The sequence below is a fragment of the Eleutherodactylus coqui genome, chromosome 1 (assembly GCF_035609145.1).
Source record: "Eleutherodactylus coqui strain aEleCoq1 chromosome 1, aEleCoq1.hap1, whole genome shotgun sequence".
In the NCBI taxonomy this organism is placed as follows: domain Eukaryota; kingdom Metazoa; phylum Chordata; class Amphibia; order Anura; family Eleutherodactylidae; genus Eleutherodactylus; species Eleutherodactylus coqui.
Window position 1 is genome coordinate 245,182,040 of NC_089837.1, and position 22,170 is coordinate 245,204,209.

General features: G+C 43.3%; 1 protein-coding gene across 1 annotated transcript in view; it reads left to right on the forward strand.

The window, feature by feature from the left end:
* The window catches only part of LOC136632605 (uncharacterized), a 184,460-nt gene extending 164,681 nt beyond the window's left edge, over positions 1-19,779 (forward strand). The window contains exons 44-48 of the mRNA XM_066607610.1: positions 1,997-2,206; positions 5,549-5,669; positions 6,723-6,779; positions 17,400-17,521; positions 19,158-19,779. Coding sequence (XP_066463707.1) covers positions 1,997-2,206; positions 5,549-5,669; positions 6,723-6,779; positions 17,400-17,521; positions 19,158-19,250 — 603 coding nt within the window. The 3' untranslated portion in view covers positions 19,251-19,779. The remainder of the gene's footprint in view (positions 1-1,996; positions 2,207-5,548; positions 5,670-6,722; positions 6,780-17,399; positions 17,522-19,157) is intronic.
* The last annotated feature ends 2,391 nt before the right edge of the window (positions 19,780-22,170 follow it).

The window sequence follows — 22,170 nt, forward strand, 5'->3', positions numbered from 1 at the left end:
GGGAGAGTCAGTGGTGCAAACCGGAAGCGGTGAACGGGCATCGTCCCACCTTGTGGGGTGCTTGGCCATCATATGCCTGCGCATGCTGTTGGTGGTGCCTCCCCAGCTGATCTTGCCGCGACAAAGGTTGCACACCACTGTTCGTCGGTCGTCAGGCGTCTCTGTGAAAAACTGCCACACCGTAGAGCACCTTGACCTGTGCAGGGTGGCATGGCGCGAGGGGGCGCTTTGGGAAACAGTTGGTGGATTATTCGGTCTGGCCCTGCCTCTACCCCTGGCCACCACACTGGCTCGGCCTGTGCCCACACCCTGACTTGGGCCTCCGCGTCCTCGCCCGCGTCCACGTCCTATAGGCCTACCCCTACCCCTCAGCATGGTGTATTACCAGTGATTTGATTTCCCAGGCAGGAAAGAAAGTGGCGCAAGCCTGCAGCCAAAATACAATTTTTTCCCTTGTTTTTCAAAGGACAAGCCACACTGCGTGTATTCAATGAATACTACTAAGTTTTTAATAACTGTGTTGCGGCCCTGCAAAAGTGTCACAGAACTTTACTGTTGCAGAGTTATTAACTGTGGCAGAGCAGGTATTTCCCAGGCAGGAAAGAAATTGGCGCAAGGCTGCACTTAACCGTAGCTGGTTGCGTCTGATTTTTTTACGTTCTCCACGCAGCACACACGTACCCAGAGCCCTTAGGACTGACAGAGGCAGGGCAAATATACTTTTTTTACCTTTTGTTTAAAAGGAAAGGCCCACTGTGCCTATTCAATGACTAATATAACTGTGTTGCGGCCCTGCAAAAGTGTCACAGAACTTTACTGTTGCAGAGTTATTAACTGTGGCAGAGCAGGTATTTCCCAGGCAGGAAAGAAATTGGCGCAAGGCTGCACTCAACCGTAGCTGGTTGCGTCTGATTTTTTTACGTTCTCCACGCAGCACACACGTACCCAGAGCCCTTAGGACTGACAGAGGCAGGGCAAATATAATTTTTTCCCTTTTGTTTAAAAGGAAAGGCCCACTGTGCCTATTCAATGACTAATAACTGTGTTGTGGCCCTGCCTACACAATTCTGTGCCTGTAGTATCAATGCAGGGTGCAATGCTCTGCACCGCCGATTTTGAGAGAAAAAAAAAAAAAGCAACACAGCTAACAGCAGCCTGCACAGTACTCCACACAGTTAAATGTGGCCCTAGAAAGGACCGTTGAGGTTCTTGAAGGCTACACTCACTCCTAACACTCTCCCTGCCTAAGCACCACTTCTGTCCCTAATGCCGGGTGCAATGCTCTGCACTGCCGATTTTGAGAAGAAGAAAAAATTTCTCCACTGCTAACAGCAGCTTGCACACACGTAGATGTGGCCCTAAGAAGGACCGTTGGGGTTCTTGAAGCCTACACTCACTACAAACACTCTCCCTACAGCAACTCCAATAGAACAGCACTTTCCCTCAGCTAACTCACAAGGCATGTGTGGCGAGCCGCGGGAGGGGCCGAATTTTATACTCGGGTGACATCTGATCGCCCCAGCCACTCACAGCAGGGGGGTGGTATAGGGCTTGAACGTCACAGGGGGAAGTTGTAATGCCTTCCCTGTCTTTCAATTGGCCAGAAAAGCGCGCTAACGTCTCAGAGAGGAAACTGAAAGTAACCGGAACACCGTGTGGTACTCGTTACGAGTAACGAGCATCCCGAACACCCTAATATTCGCACGAATATCAAGCTCGGACGAGTACGTTCGCTCATCTCTATTTATTAGTTAACAAGAAAATGTATTACATTTACAATTTTTTGGAGCATAGCGGCTCTTTTATCAGATAGGTTTACTGTGAGAGAAGAGCACAACATTCAAGAGATATTACCGTAAGAGATTTGGTCAAAAAAAAAGTTTAGTAATGTGTTGGCCAGTTGAAAAAAGTTATGTTGCTCTCAGTTAAGGACATAGAATAAAATAACTGTATGGTAGACTAAGTCAGTTGATATGTGACAGATATTTCTCCACAGAAACAGTTCCAAAATGAGTCTGAGCACAGACACTCTCAGGAGACAAAGAAGAGACAGCAGCTAGATAGTATTAAATCTGCCAGCATGGACAAACTGCTGGAGAATATTGAAGAAAAGGAGCAAAGACTACACTCTTTGACCAAGGAAACTGAAAGATCATCCAAAATGGGTCTGCTGCAGCAAAGTAAGATAAGAAAAGAAGTAAAGCAGGTAACAGGCTGCAGGGACGTTTGTATTGTTAATAAATTCCATGTTTATTTAGATCACACATTGTCAATTTCTGGTAGAAAGTCGATGGTAAAATCTATAACATATAGGCTCTACCCACAAATATTTCTACCATGACACATAATCCTTTAGCGCCAAAACAACATCCACAATATTACTGTAATGACGGGTACAGCTAGGGCGTTCCTCAGTATTGTGCAACCTGTACACTCATTAAAGTGGTTGCACCAAGAGGCACAAGTCCTTTGAGAATGTGAGGCTCAGGGTGATCAGCTAATTGACCGGAGTCCCACCCTCAGCATCCCCAACAAACAGCTGATTTTCCCAGGAGAAAGCAGCAGCCAACCTGACATTTGTACAGGGCGTGTTACAGGACTGCCCTTGACATGGACGACAGAAGGTCCGCCAGGATGCGAGCATTAGAATATTCTGTGCAGCCAACACTGCCTGCGCCCATCTGTAGTAATGCACTTGTTGTCTCCACTCCCAAACTCGCCAATGTTCTTAGGCATTCTTCAGTCCTCCTCTTCTCTACTTCTCTCATTTGTGCCTTCCTGAGGTGTGAATAGCTCAGATTTGGTCCTATTCCAGTGCCACAGTGTTCATCATGTAGGAGGCTGCACTAGAGGCTGGGCTGGAATGGTCATCATCCAGGCTTGAACTGATAGATTTGCAAGGATGCAGGAAAATCCACAGCACACAATGTTCTTGATGCAATTAATAAAATAGTTTATTGCAACTGATGAATGAGTCCCAGACATTAGTTAAATTCCCTGATGCAGGTAGTACATCACAGCCCGATGTAAGTATGTGAACATTTCAGTCAAATTATCATTTTCAACACAATGGCTACAATCTAAAATAAAAAACTACACATTCAAAAATACATTGTTGATTCTAATTATTGTAATTAGTGTTATTTTAGTGATATATACATAGAAATTTTATTAGCCAATATTTATTCTATGTAAATCAATACTATGTATTTTTTTAAAAAGTTTTTATATTGTAGCCATTGTGTTGAAAAAGACCCGTTGAACGAAATGTCCACATATTAACATCTGGCTGTTATGTACTTCCTGCATCAGTGAATAAAACAAATGGCTTGTACTCATTCATCAGTGTCAATAAAGAATTTCGTTAATTGCATCAAAAACATTTTGTGCACTGTGGATTTTACTTCTACATGTTTCGATTAGCACCTTAAGTGGAGTAATGGAGCATTTATTGGGAAGTTTGGCAAACAGAGATTGTCCGGGTGAGGAGGGGTGAATCTAAAAGTATGGGTTTTCATGAAAATATTACTCGCTTATGTGTTACATGCTCTCTGGTCCTCTCCTGTTTCTGTCTGTTTGTGGGAACTCTGATCACGTGAATCTAAGCACTGTGGCCAATCATCAACCTCAGTGTTGACACCTGATTGGCAGTAGTGGTCACATGCTTAGAAAAACTGAGTACCTGAAGGCGGACAGACAGCAAGGCATACTGGACAAAAAGAGAAGGTATAAAGTCGTATGCATGTTGCACCTGGGAAATATGGGTACATATTGCATTCGACGTATGCTGTTCAATTTCCTCGGACCCTGCACATTACATGTTACGGACAAGAAAAGGGCATGCGGCAATTTTTTATTTTTTTCCTTCCCACATGGTCTGTGTGAAAAATTCTTCATGTGAATAATCTCATAGCCCAAATACATAGCCATGTGAATGGGCACTTTGACCTCTGTCGCACAGACATTGTTTCTGCAGTGTTTAGCTGGCATTTTTAACACGCCACCGGGAGGGGGAATAAATTTTGATGTCACCCGCTTGCTTTGTCTGCATTGTTACTGCACAAAATATACAAACTCTCACAAAAACGCTGTAAACGCTGCTCTCGATGCTGTAAAACTTATCGTTTTTACAAACACTTGGGTCAGAGAGGCCTAAATAGATATTCATGCGTGAAAAATTTGCTGCGGATAGTCTGCTACAAATCCACACCCAAATTTTAACTTTAATTCAATTGAAGGAGTGAAATCTGCTTTCGATCTGCATCAAACTGTGTAGATTTGCTGCAGATTTGTCCTATGTGGAAAATCCACAATAAATCCACCATGTGGGAACATAACCTAATTGTGATTTTTATCTTACACAGCCAACACATTTATATTCCACGACTACTGGAAAACCTGATTGGAGGGGTTGTCCCAGTTCTAGTTGTTTTCTTGAAGGAAGCAGGAAGCTCCATAATTACAGTCCTATTGAAGTCACTGGGACTCAGCCTGCAGTACCAACCTGGGCCACCACACAATGTACAGAGCTGTGTGCTTCCTGCGGCAAAACAGCTGGAAGTGGGACATCTATTACAATGTAATTTTAACATGAGTTCCACTTCCTGGTCCTGGGCCATGCACTACTGTCTAACACACAAGTTAGTTGTTGGGTACAGCAGAAATGCAATACACAGTGTTGTTCTTCGTGGACCTCATTGATTCTAGGAGTGTTGGTTTCAGCTCCTTCTCCCTGTCTTAAACACGCCATGCCATTGCCCTCTCTCAACAGTCAACTCACTAATTGATTAAGGAATTGTTAGCATGCAAGATTTGGACAGTGCCTTGGTATTTATCACTTATGTAGGGATTGATATGACCTCTGTAAGGATTCCCAATTAGCCAGATTGGTCAATGGGATACCTGCCAGGAGAGGCAATGGGAGCAAATTACCTTCCTCTCTCCGGGGCTCCTCCTCTGTTCCAAGAGCAGCCACACAAGGTCCATACAGTGTCCAGCTTCTAGACATGCTGAGCGGCAGTGCGAAGAGCCTGCGAGAGGGGGGATAATTGAATCTAGTCTGATGCTTGGAGTAGATTGCTTAGATGACGTTATGGCTAAGGCCGCTAGAGTTGGCAGAATATGGGCTCAGAAAGTTTGTCATTTCCTGGTGACATGTTTAATGCATCCGTTTGAAAAATTTTATCTATTATTTTCTATAATATCCAATTAGCAGTCATATTTAATAGAGTTATGAGGGCATAGCCAAGCAGACTTCACGGTAGCATGCATTGTGCACTTCTATTTTTTTCATGATATGGGGGAAGGGACAACATTATATGTGGGCTGAGAGGTTTTGCAGGCCAGGGCTGTTTTTTAAGCCCCAGGCTGGCTTTGATTTCTATATCCCTGTGAGAGCTTGGACCATAGCCCATTTTATGTATTACCTGTTGTCTAGGTAATGCTGTGTATTCCGCACCGTATAATGAATGTAGAGTGGGACGGCGTGTTTTCTGTAACTATTTGCATTACAATTTATCATATATTTTACTGCATTATGTTTCTATAGATAAAATCTCAACTCGTGCAGGAGCGCAACCTAAAACTGGATGCTTTTCAGCGTGTAGATGAACTACAGAGTCAGGTGTATGATTTGGAAACAACCACTTCTCTGCGAACCTCACCTGGAGGTAAAGGTCAACATATAATGCATTCATGTTAAGAAGAAAAAAGTTTCACAGAGCAGATTGTCGCACCAAACTTGATTTTTGGATAGATTTTGAAATTTGCAGCAACTTTGGATTTCTTCCAGTCTTTCTGCAGATTTTACTTATTAGGCAGAGAGTGAAATTCACCCCAAAATTTGGATATAGCGCATTCATATTTGACAAAGATTTCTGCAGTGTGTGGACATAGCCTGAGGCTCCCGTACCATATTCATAACCCTGTTGGAAATCCATTTGTTATGACGAGCAGGATTTTAGCCAGTTGCATGGCAAATATTGGCCAATGACTAGTAGTGACTTACCAGCCCACTTTATAAAAAGAGTGGTAAACTCTTAGCATCACATAAAGCAGTGCTTCACAGTGAGGTGCCCCCAGTAGTGGGGGGGCAGTTATGACTAAAGTTATTATAAGTTGCCCCGGTCTTTATCTAGCTGCAGCAAGCTCTGGTTTAGTAACAGAACTGTCTTTCTATTGTGTTTATTTCAATGTTCTACTCGGTTCAGGTGACTCATTTTGACGACTTACCATGTTCTGGCTGCAGAGCCTAGATTTGCAACCTGTGGTATGTGGAAACCCTGAGCCATGTCTCTAAATGTTAGTGGTACTTACACTGCCCCAATGCTGAACTTTTAATGATCAGCACACAGTCTTAGGGTCCCTCACATACTTTGTTTGAATGGTGGGTAGTCATTGGTTTAGAAATATTAGATGGGTTATCCAATAATCCCTTGTCCAATTTTTAAAGTCAGTCAATGCTATAAAATAGTAAATGAGAGCTGTATGAACCTCTTGGCATTGCAGTTACCATGCATCTGCACCCCACCAGCCAGTGCTTGCCTTCCAGTTGCTGGTCATGTGCCATGTAAGCATATGACTGCTGCAGCCAATCACTGCCCTCAAAATGCCTGCAGCTTGCCTCATAGTTTGAGAAGCACAACCGTAGGGAACCTCTACACTTTCTTCTGTGGAAAAAGTGGCAAAAATTAAGATCTAATAAGAAATTATTTTTTTCCTAGGATTCAGAAAGTCATCGGCCTCCCTCGCATCCCGCGCTTCTCGTAGCCATTCAGCAGGTATCAAAGTTTTTATATACAGGGTTATTACAAATGATCTTTCTGATTTGAAACCCTCATAACTCACATTTAATGACACTCGTTACATTTGTTAGAAAGGTAAGAAAAATTCTAAACTTTTTATTTTGCAAAACTGTCTAACAGTTAGATTGTCCTTGTTGCCCATAGCAACTAATCACAGTGCTACTCTCCCTTTCCAAGCTGCTAAAGTAACATAAAACCTATGCTGTGATTAGTTGCTATGGGCAACACGGACTGTCTTACTGTTAGACAGTTTTGCTAAATGAGGCCCAACAAGTTTTATTCTGCCCTAGTCATCACTAGGGGGATATGAGACAAAATGGCTGCCAACAAAGACTGGAGAGCGTTTTGTGTCCTTGAATCTCACATCTACCAGTCAGTTCTAAAGTGATGTTGCATGCCAATAACATAGTTTGGTTAAGATTCACCAAGTGGGCACACAATTCGTAAGTGGTGCTCCAATTTTAAGGGAGAAGGTTGCATCTGTAAATGAAAATCATCCGGTCATCCAATAGTAAGTGTGGAAACGGTGGAGCACGTTGAGCAAGTTCCACACAAAGTCCTCGGAAATCCACTGTCAGAGCAAGCAGAGAATTAACCCTTTGCAATCCAATTTTGGATTCAGGGTTTCCTAGGGGGTCTCTCTCTTTTTGCCATTATACAATGGCACCATCTGCTGGCTAGAGCCAGTACTGCAGTATGGCACATGCTGGAGAGGCCCCTGACAACAGAGCAGTCAGTAATATACAGTAAGAATACCCTGCCGGATGTCTTCCGCCATCGGAGCTGTACAGCCTTCAATCAGAATGTCTTCAGACGTCAGACAGTGGATTGGAAAGGGTTAAACATCCCGCAGCCAACTGTAACATTCTTCGCAAACATTTGCGATGTTATCCCTACTGATTGCAATTGCTTCAGGCCCTGAAACTGGACGATACAGCGATACGACTTTCTTTCTGCGAGAGTATGCAAACTCTAATAGACACCGATGGTTTCATGGAATCTTTAGTTTTTACTGATGAAACCGTCTTCCACCTTTCGGGCACATTTAACAAACGTAATGTCATAATCTGGGGAAGGCAAACCCCACGTCTACATGGAGAATATGTGCAACTCCCCCAAGGTGAATGTGTTTTGCGCTTTAACCTGTAGGAAAGTAATACGGCCCCTTCGTTTTCCATGAGTAAACAATCAATCACAGGGATTTCATACCTAAGTGCTACAGATATGGCTTCTGCTGCTGCTGGAACAGGAAGACTGAAGAGAGCTCAATAGGTGACTACCAAACAGATGGATTGGTCGTGCAGATCGTGACGGTGGTGAACTTCTTCCTTGGCCTCCATGTTCCTCTGTTAGATAGAGTCTACATGCCCCCTGTACCACCCACCATGCATGATCTGCGAGTACGTAACACAGAAGCCACTGCATCAGTCAGGCGTGATACGCTACAACGTGTATGGCATGTTTGATGTGTGTTGAGTGACAAAGGGGGCTCACATTGAACATCTGATTTGAAAAAATTTTGATGTTGTGCAACAAAACGTTTTTAGTTTGTTTCCATTGATATCGAATTTATGTATCTGAGTGTCATTAAATATCAGTTAGGAGTGTTTCAAATTGGGAAGAAAAAAATGCAAATATAGAAAGAGTCTAAACTACAAGCACTTTTCTGATGAACAATGATTATAGGGTTTGCAAGGTTGTGACTGTGGTATGCCAGTGTGAGTATCATTTTACACAGAGAAATGTTTTTCAGATGTCCTTACATTTCACTAAGATTATGATATAGTATTCCTCTGTAATTTATATTTACCCCTAGTCTATATGTTGTAACATATAAATAAATAATACCCTGACATGCCAGATGTCATGGGATAGCAGTATGTAGATTGATCATGAAGTGGCGTTACCTCTGGTCCCGGCTTGGGAACGCCCACACCTGTATATGCTGTGGGGTGTTATCTTGTGTGTGAGGTTGAACACTGGCCAGCAGACTCACAGCAAGGTGACTTGAGTTATCGGAATTCAAAGCAGATATTATAGTGGGTGTCAGACAGATGGGATATTCCATTTCCAAAGTCATGGAGGCATTTAACATCCCCTAATCTACAATGTCACGTGTTTAAAACGTCATTGAAGGTATTACCACCCGCACTGGACAATGTGGTGGGTACTCTCAGGTGCTTTATAATCATGATCAGTAGCATCTGGCTAGAAATGTCTGTGCAAAAAGACAAGTGACTCTGGCAGAAATAACCTCTACATTCATAGCAGGAGGTCCACATGCATATTCTGCAGTTCAGTGCAGCATTCAGAGGCAAGAATCCGAGGCAGGGATTCCTCAATGTTCTAAGCCATTAACTAGACTCCTAACCTCTCAGTAAAAAGGGCCTTCTACCAACTACGATAAAGAGTAGGCTAGAGACTATGAAACACACTAACTCAGAATGGTGAGGGCATGGCAGAACCACAACACTCTCCCCTCTTGGTTAAGGCAAAATACATAATCTTCCCCAGTATACCTTTCCCGAATCTGCCTTCCTGTGTCAGTCTGGAACAAACGACAGTGTGCAATACAATAAAGACTGTCCAGTACTTTTTTATTTCTTCTTATTATTACTGCGGAGCCAAGTGGAACCCGGGATGCGTCAGCATACACTATGGGTCCCTTACATAAAGCTTTTCCCCAAAACCTGCAACTAAGTCACACACTGCTGCTTACACTGAGATAGAAAAGGGTGCCTGGGTAGGTAACTGATATATGGGTGGAAGTGGAATGACTTCTAGTTCCCTCTTCTAGGCATGAGTAGCGGAAACCTTATCATTGCCCCCAGTCGAGACTAAAATTGGAATGTGCTCCCAAGAGGAAGAATCTCTCAGGAAGACACACGCAGACACTGGAGATATACTAATAAACACTTAAGCAAGATTTTATCTCTTATCGGGGAACCTCCTCTAAGGTTTTTTTTTTTTTATTAACTAGCTTACCTTCCCCCATTCTAGACACTCAAACACACTGGACGTTACCTTCGGTATACACCACAACATACCACCATCTTCACTCCTGCACTCTTACTTTTTCTTGCTTCTTTTCTTTTTTAAACATTACAGAATATTTTATCACTAACTATTACTATAAATGATTAGTAAGGCACTCAAGCCATTATCACACTTTTAGCTTAAGGCAAATAATATTATGCATATTATTCAGACAGTTCAATAATAATACCATGTTTCAACAATGCAAAACCAATTACGTGGAGTTAAGTTTAAAGTCCCACTTAACTTCGTAGATCATAGTCCATTGCAAAACTTTCTCGAAGGCAACAAAAAAAGTAATACTAATCAGTCCTGGAACAAAGCATTGCAAAACCTATCTCCGCTACATAGCAAAGAGTCTATTGTTTCAAAGGGTTTTATTTTCAATAGTCCCTCAGTCCTTGCGGTCCTATGGGGTGTGTGGCTTCCTCCGTCTCCGATTCCATCTGTGTCAGATAACTTCCCCATGACCGAATCCCATTGGAAGATCACAGGGAAGCGCTAGGACACATTAGTTCTCTCACACCCTGGTCTTCCTCTAGGCAGTCTTTTTTTCTGACGCCAGGCCTGATATCAGACTTGGATAAACCTGTCGCTGACCCAGAGACAGCACTGGTAACAAAGTCTCTCCCACACTGGCTGCTCAGCTGGGGCAGTCAGATATGGCAAACGCTTCTTCTTCTTGTTCCGGTCATCTTGTAAAACAAACGAGAAATTACTGTCCCCATACTCCACCACAAACTGTTGTAAGTCCTCCAGCATGGCCTGTCAGGCTTCCACATTATCCAGGTGCACCAAAATCTATGGGGAATAGTATGTTAAAATGGCTTCCATATGGGTGGTGTAAGGAAGGCGTCTCCAGCTCCCTTTGTAGGGGAATTTCTGCACTGTACCTGCTGGGGCAGGAACAGCCGCCTCGGCCATCCTCTTCACTGTCTCCACATCCACCGCTGGGGCGATAAACAGCTCTGGATGAACGGGCCCTCCTTTCCTCTCCACTGAGGATGAGTCTAGTCCCAAAGAACACTTGGGGATAGCAGTGCCAAACGGTATTGACTCTGATTCAGTCCTTTCCCTCTCACCAACAGAACTCTGACCAGATGCATCTCCAGACACAGGTCTGATAAAAGTCATCAGCTCTCGTATCTCCTTTTCATCCCCAAAATACCACTGGGGTCAGGAGGGAGGACATCCAGCGGGCATGCCTTGTACTGCCATTGTAGTAGATTCCCACTAAAAATCTTTAGTGCTCTCGTTGTTTGGTTCTTTGTCTCTCTGGCGCACACTGTTGTAGATCTGTAGCACTGGTCACAGACTCCACTTTCGGGTGCTTGCCAACACCTCCCTCCTGCTCCACAGTGGGGCATTTCCACCCGGCTACTTTTCTCTCACCATTGGCAGGCTTTTTTTGGCAGGAAGGATTGGCAGGCTTTTCTTGAGAGAAGAAGGGGGTTGTCTGGGCGCCATATTGAGGGTCCATTTCGCCACTTGAAGTTTCTGGCTAAATTTGAATGTCAAACAGCTTTACCTCACCCAACAACACTACACAGTCCTCTAACTTGTAGGGTACTTTCTGCATGTACATTTTGTCTCCATAAAAGTCCAATTCTAACTCGTAGGTTTTGTAATCTACCAAGGGCAACAACACAGCAGTGAGAAGTCCACTTTCCCAATTGTCATCATACATGCGGTGGAGGTTTTATCCAGTTCGTGATGCCAAGTCCCCGCTTTGCAGCAGCCGAGGTCAGGCCTTTGTCCAGGAAAGACAGCGGGGCTGAAAGATGGTACGAGGTTACGATGGCACGCCCGTCTCCTTCCAGTACCTCCAAAACACGGCTAGACCTGGCTGCACGCAGGGGATAAAATTGGCAACCATGGTAGGGATATTCCCAGCACTTATCTGTTCCCGTGACACCAGTGCCTCTTCTTAGTGATCAATTACCCGAGTCGAATAAATGAGTCCACAATTTCAGCGGTAATGTCAAACCGGAGACACACGGTTTCTTTACTCATAATTTTCCAACTTTGATTTTTTTCATGTACAATATATGACAGACAGTCTTAACTACAACACTTTGGTAGTCAGAAGTCACTCCTCTCTGTAGTACAGTCCTCATCAGTTTCATTTATCTGATGGTAGCACTCTTCAGAGAACACTCCAGACATGGAAGGAAAAACAAACATTTGCTCTCGACACATCACTTGCTATGTTCCAAAACTTGCTTCTCTCCAATATGTAGTTAAGCAGGTGTGTGTGTGATACCATCCACCAATTCCGTTTAACAGGATACAGCCTCTGTGCTTCAGTCCCCAGAGAGGATACTTCCTGTAGCAATTGGAAAAAGGTCCTGGGGCTCAGCCCAGGCAGCAGCACACATCCTGCTCACATGTCCTCCTTCACCGACTACATCTCTCCTCTCCCTCAACACTACTAGCTCCTCCCCCAACCTCTCTAACGACCAATTACATCACACACCGCAGATTAGAGAGGCAGACACCAGACATTGACTTAACATTGACACAGGCATGGCTAATACACATAACTGCACAGACATTCACATAAAGACAACACACAGGGGGTAGACATGGGGTAGATGAACATCAACCAGAGGTACCCTAACTCTGGGCCACTACACCCTGTCTGAACTACAAAAAATGGCATTCAAATGAAACCCTGAATAGCTCTATAGGTTGTATTTACTAAAGTAGAGGGCAAAGCTGCAAGCTTTGGTCTCCACTTCAGCAGGTTTTAGTTTTTCATATTTCAGCCTGAAAGTATAGTGTAGTTCATCCAGCAAAAATGCCAAAAACGAATTGAAATCTACTGAAATGGAAACCAAAGCTTTCAGTGCTGGTCTCCTTTTCAGTAATGACAGCCTATGGAGCCATCTAGGGTTCTGCCTCAATACTGTTTTTGGTATTGCAGACGGGACCTCCACATGGAGACCAAAGACAGGTACAGAATGCAGCGTAAATTAGGCCTTACTCCCACACTAAAAAGTTAAAACATACTGGTACATTTATGGGTTTCTTATGAAATTAGGGAAATTAGATTGTGAGCCCCATTGGGGAAGGGACTGATGTGTACAGCGACAACCTCTGGACAGAGCTCCAATATATTTTGGTGCTACATAAGCAACATATAACTAAATAAATTACAAGGTGGGTAAACTGTGGAATAAACATCTGACAGGATTATTACATTATTTACGTAGCATTAACATGCTTAACACTGAACAAAGAAGCTATTCATTATGCTTGTACCTGCCCCAGCCGTGATTACATCATGGGAAGTCAAGCATAAATTTTAGATTATATGGGATAGTGTAGTACATATTACAGTTTGGCCCATGGACATTTAGCCTGGCACCACACTTTTATGTCTAAAAGAAAATCTGTCGTAGTGGCCCATAACAACTAATCACAGCGCAGTTTTCATTTTACCTCAGCAGTATAAGAAACGAAAGCTGCACTGTGATTGGTTGTTATGGGCAACAAGGACAGGTTTTCTTTTTTCCATAAGAGTGTGTTGAGGGATGCTTGTTTTATGCTAAAGCAAGCTGTAGTATTTTTTAGTTCTTTTCATTCCATTTTTTGTTGAGAGGAGGGGGGAGGGTGATAGGGCGCTTGTAACACTGCAATTCTGGCATTGTGTATTTTTTTTTTATGGTATACCCTGTCCAGGGTAGATAATGTGATATTTTAATAGTTTGAACTTTTATGGATGTGGTGATAGCAATTATGTTTTTTTGTCTAGATTTTCTTTTGGCGGTTAAGGATTTTTGTTAATTTTTTTATCTAAATAAAAAAAGCTTTTATTAAACTTTTACTTTTTTTTTGTCCTTATGGGGACTTGAATTAGTGATTGTCTATTTGTTTATGTCAGGATTTCTATATTGCAGTATATTGTAGTTTTACCTGCAGTTTACTAAGCCCTGCCTATAACAGGGCTTAAAAGAATGAAATCCATGGCAGTCTTGGAACTCTTCACTAGGCCCAGACTGTCATGGCAACCCATCGACACCCTGCGGTCACGTCATGGGAGTCGGCTCCATGTGGTTCAGGTGCCAGAGAGGGGCCCCACTGGCTAGCTGCTTAGACTCTGTTGACTACAACATTTAAAGGGGTTGTCCCGCGGCAGCAAGTGGGTCTATACACTTCTGTATGGCCATATTAATGCACTTTGTAATGTACATTGTGCATTAATTATGAGCCATACAGAAGTTATAAAAAGTTTTTCACTTACCTGCTCCGTTGCTAGCGTCCTCGTTTCCATGGAGCCGACTAATTTTCGCCGTCTAATGGCCAAATTAGCCGCGCTTGCGCAGTCCCGGTCTTCTCCTTTTTTCAATGGGGCTGCTCGTGCTGGATGCCGGCTCCGTGTAGCTCCGCCCCGTCACGTGCCGATTCCAGCCAATCAGGAGGCTGGAATCGGCAATGGACCGCACAGAAGCCCTGCGGTCCACCGAGTGAGAAGATCCCCGCGGCCATCTTCATCAGGTAAGTAAGAAGTCACCGGAGCGCGGGGATTCAGGTAAGCGCTCTCCGGTGTTCTTTTTTAACCCCTGCATCGGGGTTGTCTCGCGGCGAACGGGGGGGGGGTTGAAAAAAAAAACAAACCCGTTTCGGCGCGGGACAACCCCTTTAAGCAATGGCTGCAGTCACAGCGACTTCCGAAAATTGCCTGCTGGCAGCTGTATGAAATAGCTGATAGCTACCCGGTATGGAGTGAGCTCGATTCCCAAGACTGAGCAATCTACAATGTACAAATACATTATAGGGGGTACATTTCCTAGCCTTAACTACACAATGCAGGATATAAGCATCAGGAGTGAAGTGTTAATTTCTTATTAACACAAGAATAAGGTGGCAGAATCTGAGATTAGTTGAGGGAAATATCAGAAGTAACGTCAGGAAATATTTTAGTGAAAGAGTAGTGGGTGCTCCGAACGAACTTGCAGTAGAAGTGCTTGGGAGGTCAATAGTAAGGCCGGGCTCACATGTGAGCCCGGCTTAAGGGTGGTTTTTCATGGGACAATCTTTTGGGCAACAGATGCCTGACAGCTCGTCCCAGCAATAATCGTTCCTGTGTTTTTTCACAGGAGTGAGCATTGCTGACTGATTGGAGGCGGAACAGACTGGAAATCGTTCCCATAAGGGAACGATTGTCTGTTTTAACGGAACCATACGTTGTTCAGTTTTCTGCATGCAAAAATTGAACGATGAACAAGAACTGAAAGACTTCTCATTTGTTGTTCAGTTGGTTCATGCGTTTACATGGAACGACAATCATTTAGATTCTCACTGGATTGCAGCAATACGAATGATTGTTCCGTGTAAAAGCAGCATGTTTGGTACCTCTATTGTTTGGCATGATCACGAGCTTTTCTTCAGCTCCCAATTTGAGATTTGGGAGCACGTCAGCCATGTATCCAAAGATGATTGTAAGACATAGAATTATGTCATTATAAAATGTTTCAGCCCAAACACATGGTCTTTGAGGGGTCTTTACACAAGTAGATGATCAGGAAACACAGTTTGTTCACCCGATCATTGCTATGTGTGAAGGTGCTCATTTGTAGGGGGATTCACATCCTTTTACCAACAACAAAAATCATGTGTAAGCAAGAGATGTGCTGCCAACCATAGTGGAACTGCATGTCCCTTGACAATCACACTAAAGATTCTAAGGTCACATACAGTAGTAGTGATTGCACAATAGAAAGGGACTTAAACAATTAGCAATCAACTTCCAAAAATGTAAAATCAGTGCTCATTGCTGGACGAAAATCCGCCAAAGTAAAAGGAGCTTCAGTCATAGCCTAAGGCAGTGATTTCCCATTTCAATGTGTGCTGCCCACTACACAGGGGTCTGAGCAGTGCTTCCACACTGACCCTGGTGTACTCTGGCGGTGCCAGGAAAACCCCTCCAGGCTGGGTCCACACGGGGCGGATTTGCTGCAGAATTTCCATGCAGACCCTGCACAGCATATCAATTGTATTGCCATTTCCGCTGCAGAATTCACCTCTTTTCAATGAAGGGGTGATTTCTGCACAAAAATACATGATAAAACCCACACCAAATGGCACAGGTTTGGAGGCATACTATTCCCTGCTGATCTGCTGCAGAATGACTGTTGTGGACATTCTGTGGCAAATCATCCCTGTGTGGACAGCAGGCTCTGTGAGATAGTAGGAAAAGTCTGCGGAGTGTGGTGTCCAACGCCAGGATGCAGTACTGTATAGAAGAGAAAAGAGTTGAAACTTCAGCCCTGGAGGAAGTGCCATCAGTGCTAGACCACAGAGACAGTGATCCCTGAAATACAACAGTGATTTTCCCGCAGCTGAAAGACACGTTGTGAGATACTTGATTGACAAGCGAGTGGAGAAGAGTCATTATCGCCACCACCAGACTTTTATTGTACTGCAGTTCAAGTCTTGCACCTCGATAGAGACCTGTTAGGGCTCCCACACACTTGTGTTTTTTTAATGCTACATTTTTTAACACAAATGTCAATGGGACATTCTAATGTTAAAAATGCATCGCACAAAAATCACAAAGCACAAACTTGCGATGCGTTTTTAATATTAGAAAGTCCCATTGACATTTGTGTTAAAAAAACGCAGTGTTAACGCAGCATTAAAAAAAAATGCAAGTGTGTGTGAGTCATTACACTTATGTGCCTTGTATGGCATAAAGTGTTAAGGTAGCAGAAATGCAGTCTTAAGCCCTCGCTAACGACCTGAGGGTTGCAAGTTCAATCTCCGCATGGTTCAGTTAGCTGGCTCAAGGTTGACTCAGCCTTCCATCCTTCTGAGGTTGGTAAAACAAGTACCTAGCTTGGTGGGAGGGGTAATAAATAAAATTACCTGAAAGCATTTTTTTCTTTCAACGGTCAGTAAAGTTTCCTTTGCATCAATATACTGCATGTGCGTCAACCATTCCATCAGTGATTTTAAGTGTGACACACCTGTATTTCAACCTTTTCCTGCATTCTTACAGAAGCAGAGTATTCATCCTTCCACTGCACCCTCTGTGAAATAAATATGGAACTGAGATGGAAAATATTTTCATTTTGTAGCAAATTTATGCTGCATATATGCAGATTTAAAGTCCAAAGACATCTATTGTCTCCAGTGCCCTATACATGCGCTGACATATCAAAGAGGTCATGGGGAAACCATTCTGAGCACACAGAGAAAGACCAGCCCTAGAGTTACAATACAAATATCATGTCTGCAGGTTAGAACATTCTCCTTGAACAGGTTTGGGTGACTATTTTGCATCAGGTTTGTAAGACAAGACCAGGAGTGGAACTTACAGGGGAAAACTACAATTGAAAGATTTGCATCTCTTCCGTCTTTTGAACACTCCTGGTTTTGGTTTACAAATACTGATGGAAAATGCTGCATGTAAAAGTGGCCTTAGTGACCAAAAACAAGGATATGCACCAGACATGCCATATAAGAATATGTATGTTCATTGATTCCTCTGAAACCCCACATATTCATTCCCTATTATGTTATATAGACTTTAATTTATTTTTCCTTTTTATGTAGCGCCAGCAATCATGTCATCTGACTATTATAATCAAGAAATATGGGATCCTCTGCAATATTTTCCATCAGCAGAAGCAAAATCACACATCCAAGGAGACTGGAAATTGCAGAGACCTAAAACGGTGAGAATTAGTATCTAGATTTCCAGCTTCAACTATTTAAACTGACATTGTGATAATAACAGTCACTCTAATGCCGGCTTTACATGAGTGTAAGCGGAACTGCGTGCACCTCAGCACTGCTTTTTTCGCGAATTGAACAAGGCTCTTTTGCACGCATACCGGCATATTTCAGCATACTTTTTCTGCCCGCAGGGTATGTTCATTTGCACCCGGCCAACAAACGCACTGATTGAAATGGCTAATTAGTTCCAGATATCTTTTTCCAGCAGAATTACGTAATGTTTCATGCATCTTCTTGCATATTGAGCACTCCCCATTAAACTCTATGGGGACCTTTGGTGCGCAAGTATGCAGAAAGATAGAGCATGTTCTACTTTTTTGAGCAACCGAAATGCATGAGCACAATACGGAAATGTGAATGAAGCTGGTTTGTAGACAAACTATCATAGTTTTTCTTCATTCATTATGAAGTTTAAGGAATGATGCTCCATTATTCACTGATTAAGAACAGGCATCATGTCAACCAGTGGAGACAAAATTTCTAACATGCGCTTGAAAAATGAGTTCTGTAATCTGAACAGTTGCTATGAGAAGTTACTCCACTCATTCCCTTTAGGCTGGGTTCACACGGGAGAAAATTGCAGCAGAATTTCTGTACAGAAATTCCACCGGCTATCTTAAGCCCTAGACTAAGCAGCAAAATGGCCGAGATTTCCAAAAATCTCATCCACATGCTGCGAACAGTCCTTTGTGGCCAAGCCACGCGGACAGGGAAATGCCGCGTGGAATCAAAGCTACGGCATGTCAATTTTATGGCCGTTTCCGCGACTCTTGCCCTGTTGTTCAGTTTCTGCATGCTGGACAGCCCCACAGGTTGTCATTAATGAAATGGAGACCAAAGCTGCAAAATTAGGGTGACTAATAGTGATGAGTGAGCATACTCGCTAAGGGCAATTGCTCGAGCGAGCATTGCCCTTAGCGAGTATCTGCACGCTCAAGAGAAAAGGTACGGCTGCTGGAGCGAGTGACAGGTGAGTTCCGGCAGTATGTAGGGGGAGCGGGGGGAGAGGGAAAGAGAGATCTCCCCTCCGTTCCTCCCCGCTCTTCCCTGCAGCTCCCTGTCCGCCGCCGGCAGCTGAACCTTTTCTCTCGAGCGGGCAGGTACTCGCTATGGGCAATGCTCGCTCGAGCAATTGCCCTTAGGGAGTATGCTCGCTCATCACTAGTGACTACCCACTACGGTTTTTTTCCACTGCGAAATTCACTGCGGTTTGTTTTTCTGAAGGGGTCTATGGGACTTGTAATGTTAAAATCACGATCGTGCAAAATCACAATTTAACGTGAAATCGCGATTTTAACATTACAAGTCCCATAGACCCCTGCAGAAAAAAAAACGCTGCGAATTTCGGAGTGAAAAAAAACTGTAGTGGGTAGTCACCCTTACATCAGTTTCAGCCTGCTTCTATTCCCATGGTTGTGACTGTCTGCCACTTCCGGCATTTTAGATGGACCTCCTGATGGTATGTGATTGTGGCCTTACATTAAAATAGTTACTGCTACATCAGCCTATAACGTCTTAGGTTTGATTTATGTTTCATGGTGCAGTGAATTGGTATATCTTAATTTCACTTTTCAGGTACCCAGCAGATGCAGAGGCCCTGAACGGACACACAACACAGCACAAGCCAATCTCAGCCAGCTCCATGAGCTCAGACTCAGTACTAAATGATGGCCGTTCTTTTCCTAATATAGTCATGGTAACCTGCAGCCAACAAACATCAACTAATCATTCACTATATCAGCACTGGAATATCACTTTGGCAGCGCAATTGGTGCTTACTAGTGACTTTAGGCTGCTTTCACATGGGTGACAAAATCACACGCTTTTCTCGCGATGTGACAGTACTACAAATCGCATGTATGTGAAGCCTATGCTTTGCAATGGGTTCCTTCACATTAGTGATGTTTTGTAGGCTGCTACATTGTGGGAACACAAAATTGCAGCATGCGCTATACAGCTGTGATTTGTGATGTTTTGTAACCCATTTTTCCCTATGGAGCCTTACTTTGTGTTGCATTGCATGAAAACCAGGTTTTCGTGCGGCGAGATGCAACTTTTACAGTAGGAAGTTCTAATGTTTGTCCCTAAAATAACCCCTAACTGCATAAAAAAAAACAATACATTACCTAACAGGCACTGTCTGCTCCACCGCACTTCTCCTCCGCACTTGTTTGTAGCCTTCAGCCAGCGCTCACTGTTGAGGGAGTTCAAAAATTCTGCCTCTAGGAAGCGCTGACTCTGATTGGTTCTCGAGCTCTGCACTGATTGGCTGAGCTGCAGCGCTCAAGAACCAATCAGAGGCAGAGCTTCCTGGAGGTAGGCTTTTTGAACTCCCCTCACCAGGAAACACCGGCTGAAGACTACAGACAAGTGCAGCAGAGCAGACAGCACCTGTTAGGTAATGTATTAGTTTTTGTTTTTTTAAATGTAGCATCTTTCAGGTTAGGGCTTATACTTCAAGCCCCCTTCCCCTCCCCCCAGCAAAAGAGCAACATTTTTTTTTTTGGTGACAATATCACTCTCGCCCGTGTGAAGGAGGTCTTATACTGATATGGCATATATTACATTTTGAAGTTCATACTGGCACCTGAAGATTTGCCATAATACACCACCACTGTTCTAACCTTTTATAGTGTCGATATTGCTTATATGGATACATACAGAAGTAATGAAGATCTGTACTATTTTAACCTGTTATATAAAGAAATTCTCTTTTGCAACAGAGTTGAGTCTGTGCTACAGTTTCTTTCACAACTGTAAGTTCAGTCCCATTCAATGTATAGAGTAACGCTAATACTGGCCAGTGCAAACACCTGATTGGCAGGGGTGCTGGAACCCTCACAATTAGAAGTTGATGACATATCCCAAGGGTTGGTCACCAACGAAAAAGTGTCTTAGAAACAACCTTTAATGACCAAGCAATTTTGCACTACTGCTGGTCATAATATTCACTCGAAAAACTGAAGGGACCAGTGCTATGGTTGTTTCATTTTCAGGATCCTTGGAGCCAGCTTTATAGACACTGGCCTATTGCTATTCAGCTAATCCATTAATAGGTTTATACTATAGACAGATGTAGGCGTAAAAACAAATGGTTGCCTCCTCTGCAGTGGAAAATCCAGGTTCACCAGCGTAAAAACAAATGGAACTCTAGACACGCCAGCAGCCCAACCGGTACTTATGAACATACAATGACAAAGTGTTGGCGCTGATGTGTGAAAATACTTTATTCTTTAAACTATAAACAGACTATACAGACTTTGAGGGGGCTTTTTAAAATATATAATGAATGTATTTTGGGCTGAGTGTTTTTTCTTAAAATAGGGTTTTATTAAAAAGTTTGCATTCAGAACCTCTATTGCACTATTTTGACTTTTTTTTTTTGGTGAAACATCAGCAACATAGGCGGCCATTTCATCCAGTAAAATGCAAGAAGTCTAGCTGGAAACCAAAAGGACGCCATTGTGGTCAATGGGGTTTGTTTGGTTCCATCATAAGTCTAAGGGCACCCTCACACTTGCAATAAAATTGTGAGTTTTTTTTTTTTGTTTTTTTACACAATGCAAGAGTGCGTGAAAACGCAGAATTAGGAAACCAATGATTTTCAATGGTTTCATTCACATCTGCAACATTCTCACTTATGCGATATTGTGAGACTTGTAAATCGCAGCATTTCCAACGTTCCTGTTTTTTTTTTTTTTAAATCTCCCATGTTTCCCGATGGCGACTTCATTTTATCACATCAAATGCATGACCTTGCAGTTTTTGTGCAGTGAGTTTTTAACATTTAAAACTCATATCTTGTATTGTGAGAAAATTGCAAGCGGCAGCCATGCTTTTGCAAGAAAAAGCATTGCTGAAGCTCAGACATTCCACGAGCATAATTGCAATTGAGATAGTGATGCAATTTTCTAGTGGCGCTATCACCAATATGCAGGAGCCCCAAGTCATTTTGCCAGGGTTGCCTTTTTCTTATACCCTAAATGGAAGAAAATCAGGTCTTTTTCACATTGGTTCTAGGGAATTTCTAAGTCACAATAGGAGAGCTGTAAACGGACTGACAGCTTAGAGTCCTTTTACATGGGACAATTGTTGGGCACTGAGGTGCCCAACAGTCATCCCAGTGATCATCACTGCCATGCTTTCACACAGGAGCAAAGTAAATGGAGGTGGAGGGGGCATAGGAATGACTGCCTATTTACACCGGTGAATCGCAGTTTGCTTATCATTCGGCATTCAATTTATGCAAGCATGAATCAAACATTACTGTATATGTTTAAAAGGCCCATTTAGACAACGATTATCGCTCAATAGCCACCCTTTGAGCAATAATCATTGTGTCTAACTGCACTGACGGTGTGCAGTTTTCGTTAGATCAGCGATCAGTTATCAAGAATTCATAGCGGGATACAGCTGATACTATTGTTTCAGCTGCATTCTGCTCCCTGAAAACAGGCGGGGTATGGAGAACAGAGCGGTCCAGCTGTGTTTTCCATAACCCGTTTGGAGCACTCGGCTGTATAACAGCTGGGCGCTCCGAGCAGAGAACAGCTGGATGCAGAAGACAAGCCGAGCTCTCCGAGCGGGG